The 7,843-nt window shown below is 40.2% G+C and overlaps 1 protein-coding gene across 1 annotated transcript in view; it reads right to left on the reverse strand.

The window, feature by feature from the left end:
* Positions 1–6,885, reverse strand: part of nom1 (nucleolar protein with MIF4G domain 1) — a 28,526-nt gene extending 21,641 nt beyond the window's left edge. The window contains exons 1-2 of the mRNA XM_034168255.1: positions 5,772–6,885; positions 5,567–5,679 (exon numbers count right to left, since the gene is read on the reverse strand). Of these exons, the coding sequence (XP_034024146.1) occupies positions 5,567–5,679; positions 5,772–6,638 (980 nt within the window). The 5' untranslated portion in view covers positions 6,639–6,885. The remainder of the gene's footprint in view (positions 1–5,566; positions 5,680–5,771) is intronic.
* Between the last annotated feature and the right edge of the window lie 958 nt (positions 6,886–7,843).

The following is a 7,843-nucleotide window of genomic DNA, read 5'->3' on the forward strand; positions in this document are numbered from 1 at the left end:
TACTATTATTGTTGTTCTTGCTATTATTAATATATAAACAAAAATAAATTTAAAAAATATTACAATTCATAATACATTTGACTCTTACGGCAACAAACGCTGACAGCTGCAACTGCTTAATGCTAATTTTAACATTGAAAATGCCATAGACATGCTACCGTGTTAGCATCGGTCCCGTTTTTAAGTTATAAAATACATCTATCAACTGTTTCAGAAGACCATAACAGGTCGGTTTAATATAAAAAAGGTAAGTAAGAGCCATATGCTCTTTAGGGTTTTAGCGGGGGAATCGAATCATTTCTTAACGATACCCAAAAGGAACCGGTTCTCGATACCCATCCCTACTCTTAAGGCTATGAAATTGGGTTATTAGTAGGGATGTCCCGATCAGGTTTTTTGGCCCTGATCCAATTCCGAGTCATCTGATTTTGAGTATCTCCCGATACAGAGTCCCGATCCGATACTTTAAAAAACTGAATGAACAATGAACAAATGCTAAATATATAATAATTTCATTTTAATCACCTTATTTTATTATTTATCACTTAAACAGTGCACTTCTTGAGGTAGCTTGAACAATCAAGTAATAATCTACCAGACTTAAAAAATGTACAAATTTCCATGCTATTGTATTTGTCTAAAAATAAATGTCAAAGGTTCCTTATGTTAAACAAGAAATGATCTAATCTGAAATAACAGGTGGTATTAATTTATAGATGAAAGGATTTTAAAGAACCATTTATTGATTTAGCTATTTTAATTACAAGTATTCTAAACTTTTTAAACAGTAATCAGAAATTTTGAGGTAACCAACAACAAAAAACATTTCCAACGATTTTTCTTCAGACACATGGTTTCTGCACTGATCTGTGGTTCAAATCCCCGCCTGACTGGAAAATCATTAAGGGCCCTTGGGCAAGGTCTTTAATCCCCTATTGCTCCCGGTGTGTAGTGAGCGCCTGGTATGGCAGCACCCTGACATCGGGGTGAATGAGGCATTATTGTAAAGCGCTTTGAGAGTCTGATGCAGATGGAAAAGCGCTATATATATGCAGTCCATTTACCATTTGTACAGATCAGTGGTTTCTGCCACTAGTCTTCCGTGTTTTGGCCTGACGCGTCGTTCCTATTGGACAGCGTGAAGCTACGTCACAACTCAGAGCGCCAAAAGTTCAAAAGTCAACTTGAAAAGTAAAAAAAAAAAAACAAAACAAAAAAAAACAACTTACATTTGCGTCCTGACAGTCCTCAGTGTGCCCCTCTGATGCTTTATCAGTGTTCAACAAGTTCAGAGCAGCGCAGTGAACGTGAATGAAGATGGAAGCTCTTTAAGACGCGCTCCTAAATGTGATGAGTGCGCACGTCTCTCGTGCACACCATCTCTCGCACCGTTTTGCAGACAAACGATCACAGGACCATTTGTTTTTTCTTTTTGTTAATCAGATGACAGATCTGTCCTGAGGACTTGGTCAGCACCGGGTCCTGCTGTGCATGGAGGGATGACTGAGCAAGTGTTTCGGTGGGAAAGTGTCCATCATCCTCTTGTCATTCCATCGAGGCGTCCAGGCTGAGCGCGTAAACACACAAACAGCAGTTCTGCGAAAGAAACTTTGCGCGGCTAACTCCCACCACCTTTGTCCGGCTGAACTTGTTTTTTCTTTTGTTCAATTAAAAAAAAAAAAGATTGGGTTGAACTTTGACCGCGTCAGCCTGCCAACAAGTGGCAATGTGCGCTCCCGTCAGAAGCGTCACGTCAAAAGCCGAGCTAAAGCGACGCTTCTGACGCCTCTAAAAAGCAACGTGTCCCACACGTGAAAGGCCCATTAATCTGAAATAATGAGCCTGAAATAGCGGTGATCAAAATAATGAGGATAAAATTTATATCGGATTCCTGATCGGGATGCAATGTCCGATTTTGATCAAGTCTAAAACCACGTGATCGGGCCCAATTTCTGATCACGTGATCGGATCGGGACATCCCTAGCTATTAGTACAAAAAAGTAGAAAAGGGGGTGTTCACAATAATAGTACAACCCCTGGCAATAATTATGGAATCACCGGCCTCAGAGGATGTTCATTCAGTTGCTTAATTTTGTAGAAAAAAAAGCAGATCACAGACATGACACAAAACTAAAGTCATTTCAAATGGTAACTTTCTGGCTTTAAGAAACACTATAAGAAATCAGGAAAAATAATTGTGGCAGTCAGTAACGGTTACTTTTTTAGACCAAGCAGAGGGAAAAAAATATGGACTCACTCAATTCTGAGGAATAAATTATGGAATCACCCTGTAAATTTTCATCCGCAAAACTAACACCTGCTTCAAATCAGATCTGCTCATTAGTCTGCATCTTAAAAGGAGTGATCACACCTTGGAGAGCTGTTGCACCAAATGGACTGACATGAATCATGGCTCCAACATGAGAGATGTCAAATGAAACAAAGGAGAGGATTATCAAACTTTTAAAAGAGGGTAAATCATCACGCAATGTTGCAAAAGATGTTGGTTGTTCACAGTCAGCTGTGTCTAAACTCTGGACCAAATACAAACAACATGGGAAGGTTGCTGAAGGCAAACATACTGGTAGACCAAGGAAGACATCAAAGCATCAAGACAGAAAACTTAAAGCAGTATGTCTCAAAAATCAAAAATGCACAACAAAACAAATGAGGAACGAATGGGAGGAAACTGGAGTCAACGTCTGTGACCGAACTGTAAGAAACCGCCTAAAGGAAATGGGATTTACATACAGAAAAGCTAAACGAAAGCCATCATTAACACCTAAACAGAAAAAAACAAGGTTACAATGGGCTAAGGAAAAGCAATCGTAGACTGTGGATGACTGGATGAAAGCCATATTCAGTGATGAATCTCGAATCTGCATTGGGCAAGGTGATGATGCTGGAACTTTTGTTTGGTGCCGTTCCATGACTGCCTGAAGACAACATGTAAATTTCCACAGTCATTGATGATATGGGGCTGCATGTCAGGTAAAGGCACTGGGGAGATGGCTGTCATTACATCATCAATAAATGCACAAGTGTACGTTGATATTTTGGACACTTTTCTTATCCCATCAATTGAAAGGATGTTTGGGGATAATGAAATCATTTTTCAAGATGATAATGCATCTTGCCATAGAGCAAAAACTGTGAAAACATTCCTTGCAAAAAGACACATAGGGTCAATGTCATGGCCTGCAAATAATCCGGATCTTAATCCAATTGAAAATCTTTTTTGGAAGTTGAAGAAAATGGTCCATGACAAGGCTCCAACCTGCAAAGCTGATCTGGCAACAGCAATCAGAGAAAGTTGGAGCCAGATTGATGAAGAGTAGTGTTTGTCACTCATTAAGTCCATGCCTCAGAGACTGCAAGCTGTTATAAAAGCCAGAGGTGGTGCAACAAAATACTAGTGATGTGTTGGAGCGTTCTTTTGTTTTCATGATTACATAATTTTTTTCCTCAGAATTGAGTGATTCCATATTTTTTCCCTCTGCTTGGTCTAAAAAAGTAACCGTTACTGACTGCCACAATTTTTTTTCCTCATTTCATAGTGTTTCTTAAAGCCAGAAAGTTGGCATTTGAAATGACTTTAGATTTGTGTCATGTCTGTGATCTGCTTTTTTTCTACAAAATTAAACAACTGAATGAACATCCTCCGAGGCCGGTGATTCCATAATTTTTGCCAGGGGTTGTAGTCTGGCATTCAGTCAGTGAGTTCACCAATGTTGTGGAACAAACAGGTGTGAATCAGGTGTCCCCTATTTAAGGATGAAGCCAGCACCTGTTGAACATGCTTTTCTCTTTGAAAGCCTGAGGAAAATGGGACGTTCAAGACATTGTTCAGAAGAACAGCGAAAACTTATATGCAGGTGCAAAAAATTATAGGCTCTTCATCTACAATGATCTCCAATGCTTTGAAATGGACAAAAAAAAACTAGAGACACGTGGAAGAAAACGGAAAACAACCATCAAAATGGACAGAAGAATAACCAGAATGGCAAAGGCTCACCCATTGATCAGATCCAGGATGATCAAAGACAGTCTGGAGTTACCTGTAAGTGCTGTGACAGAAGACGCCTGTGTGAAACTAATTTATTTGCAAGAATCCCCTGCAAAGTCCCTCTGTTAAATAAAAGACGTGCAGAAGAGGTTACAATTTGCCAAAGAACACATCAACTGGCCTAAAGAGAAATGGAGGAATATTTTGTGGACTGATGAGTGTAAACTTGTTCTTTTTGGGTCCAAGGGCCACAGACAGTTTGTGAGATGACCCCCAAACTCTGAATTCAAGTCACAGTTCACAGTGAAGACAGTGAAGCATGGTGGTGCAAGCATCATGATATGGGCATGTTTCTCCTACTATGGTGTTGGGCCTATATATCGCATACCAGGTATCATGGATCTGTTTGGATATGTCAAAATACTTGAAAAGGTCATGTTTTCTTATGCTGAAGAGGACATGCCCTTGAAATGGGTGTTTCAATGGGACAATGACCCCAAGCACACTAGGAAATGAGCAAAATCTTGGTTCCAAACCAACAAAATGAATGCCTCGCAGATGTGAAGAAATCATGAAAAACTGTGGTTATACAACTAAATACTAGTTTAGTGATTCACAGGATTGCTAAAAAAGCAGTTTGAACATAACAGTTCTGAGTTTGTAGCGTTAACAGCAGATGCTACTACTTTTGTGAACACCCCCTTTTCTACTTTATTTTACTAATAGCCCAATTTCATAGCCTTAAGAGTGTGCATATCATGAATGCTTGGTCTTGTTGGATTTGTGAGAATCCACTGAATCTACTGGTACCTTGTTTCCCATGTAACAGTAAGAAATATACTCAAAACCTGGATTAATCTTTTTAGTCACATAGCACTACTATTATTCTGAACACTACTGTATATGCAGCTCAATGGTTAATACCAAGAACGCTCATATTTCTGCTCATGTCCTCTTAATTAAAGATACATGGTAACAAAGTTTCAGTTAATTAGCGAACTCGCACAAACTTAAATCTCATTATCTCAGAGGATACAGCAGACAGAGAGCTGAGTTTGGTGTTATTTAAAAGCTCTTTTCAAGGTCTACAACATCTTTCTCAGAGCATCAACTAGAAGAAAGTTACAACAAGTTGAAGCCTTAAAATGTGAACCATCGAAAGGTGTATCCTTCAAATGTCTTTCAAAATTAGCTTATGGTTTCAACAGCATTCCCTGAATATGATATTTTCAGTTCCTCACTTGGAATGCAGGTCATGTATGTGTCATTTTTCAGGTTTGAAATGATGTTGTATGTACATGTTTCGAAGAAAAAAAAATAATCCGCCCACCCTCGACACTTTTTCCTGATGTCAAGTATCATAAACTAACATTTTGTTTTTTGGCAAAAACACGGGAGTTATGTGCATTACTCATGAATCCCAATGATCCCATAAATTTTATAAAAATTTGAGAGATGTTGACACATTAGTCATCAATTTGACGCAGAATGACCCATAATGCACATTTAGCGCCACATCGTCAGATAGCATATTACCGGGTTTAGTGTATAATCTGTTACCTGTTCAACAGGCCTTTTACGTTCCGCTTCAGCTTTTCAAGTTCAGCTTTACGCTGATCACCTCCAGTGTTACGCAAGTGAGGTGGCATGTACTTGCCTACTACAGAAGAAACCTACACATCAGAAGATGAGAAATGTCATTAAACAAATGCAGTGTCACATTTAGTGTCAATGTTAGATAAATATTTCATATTTATGAACTCACAATTCCTGTCACTGGCCCAGATGCGTTTGGCTGAGGGGATTCAGACTCTTCCTTGGTTACATCTTCATCACCCTCATCCTCTGAAGCATCTGTGTCACTCTGAACCTGTCCATCGTGGTTCTCCTCCTGGTTTTCCTTCAGTTCTTCCTCATCATCAGCCTCATCTTCAAGCTCTTCATCGCTTCCGTCACTCTCACAGTCACCTCCTAGTTCTTCATCCTCATCTGACAACTGAGAGTCGTTCTTCTCCAGCTTTTCAAAGTTCTCTTTGGCGACATCCATGTCTTCGTCACTGTTGTTCATCCCAACAGCGGGTGAGCCAGAATGAAGTACACCGAGGATGTAATCCAAACCATCAGCCACAAAGGACTGGGGGAGACTAGTTTTGTTTTTTCTCCTGTTTAATTTCAGGCAGCGTTCTAATTTCTTTATTTCTCTGTCCTCCTCCTCATTTGCCTCCAAAAGTGCCTTTTTTCTTGTTTCTTGAAACGTGCTGGTTTTCTTGGATTGTGATTTAGGAGCAGCAGTGGACTTTCTCACGGGTTTTTCAGACACTTGTGTCTCTGACACATTCTTTTTCTTGGTCTGTGCTCGTTTTTCAGCTTCTGTTACTGAGAGTTCCTCATCACCAAGCTGGAAAATGAGACTCTTTTTGCCTTCATAATGACTTTTCATTTTGGCTTTTTTCATTTTTCGCTTCTCCTTGCGCAGCTCTTTTCTGCTTTTCTTTTTAAGAATTCTGAAACTGCGGTCATTCTCTGCTTCTCCATCGCCACATTCACTTTTAACGAAATCAGTCACCGCCCCCTTGTACTTCTGTAACACCGCATTGACCTTTTTCCTTTTCTGCTTCAATTTTCCTTTCATATCGCCAAATTAAAGCCGACAACGAACACAGTATGTTAGCTAAACTGAGCAGAGTTACGCTATAACTTTTGCTTCTTCCTCGTCTTTAACCGTAATTAACAAATTCCTTGACGACTAAAACAATTGCAAATAACAGCTATCACTTCTTTCTAACTGACAAATACCTCAGGCGGCACGTGTTACTCCACGAGGCTAAACTAAGAAAATGTTTATGCTCGAAGCACAACTCGATACAGGATCGTCATCATCTTCTTCTTCTGTCTTCATGGCGGCTTGCAAACCGACACAGTGCATTACCGCCACCAACTGTTTGGTTGTGGAGCACTAATGGAGGCTGACGTACACAGCTTCACATATTCCACATTTTATTCTACAGCCTTATTCCAGAATGGAGTACATTTTTCCCCCACTCAAAATTCTACTCACAACACCCCATAACGACATTAAAAAAAGTTTAGAATTTTTTGCTAATTTATTAAAAATATAAAACAAAGAAAAGAATCACGTGTACGTAAGTATTCACACCCTTTGCTCAGCACTTTGTTGATGCACTTTTGGCAGCAATTACAGCCTCAAGTCTTCTTGGATATGATGCCACAAGCTTGGTGCACCTATCTTTGGGTAGTTTAGCCCATTTCTCATTGCAGCACTTCTCAAGCTCCATCAGGTTGGATGGAGAGCATCAGTGCACAGCCATTTTCAGATCTCACCAGAGATGTTCAGTCAGATTCAGGTATGGCTGGGCCACTCAAGGACATTCACAGAGTTGTCCTGAAGCCACTCCTTTGATATCTTGGCTGTGCGCTTAGAGTCATTGTCCTGCTGAAAGATGATCCGTCACCCCAGTCTGAGGTCAAGAGCGCTCTGGAGCAGGTTTTCACCCAGGATGTCTCTGTACATTGCTGCATTCATCTTTCTCTCAATCCAGTTCCTGTTGCTGAAAAACAGACCAACAGCTTGATGCTGCCACCACCATGCTTCACTGTAGGGATGGTATCTGATTTACTCCAAACAGCACACCTGGCATTCACACCAAAGAGTTCAACCTTTGTCTCATCAGACCAGAGAACTTTGTCATAGCCTGAAACTCCTTCAGGTGCAAATGTTTCTATAAGTTTCATCCTAACCTGGTTTCACTGGATTGTTGTGGCTGGCAGAAGCGAGGAGAACTTTCCCTCCAGTCCTTCAGGTGCCTTTTGGCAAAC

The sequence above is a fragment of the Thalassophryne amazonica genome, chromosome 1 (genome assembly GCF_902500255.1).
Source record: "Thalassophryne amazonica chromosome 1, fThaAma1.1, whole genome shotgun sequence".
NCBI lineage: Eukaryota > Metazoa > Chordata > Actinopteri > Batrachoidiformes > Batrachoididae > Thalassophryne > Thalassophryne amazonica.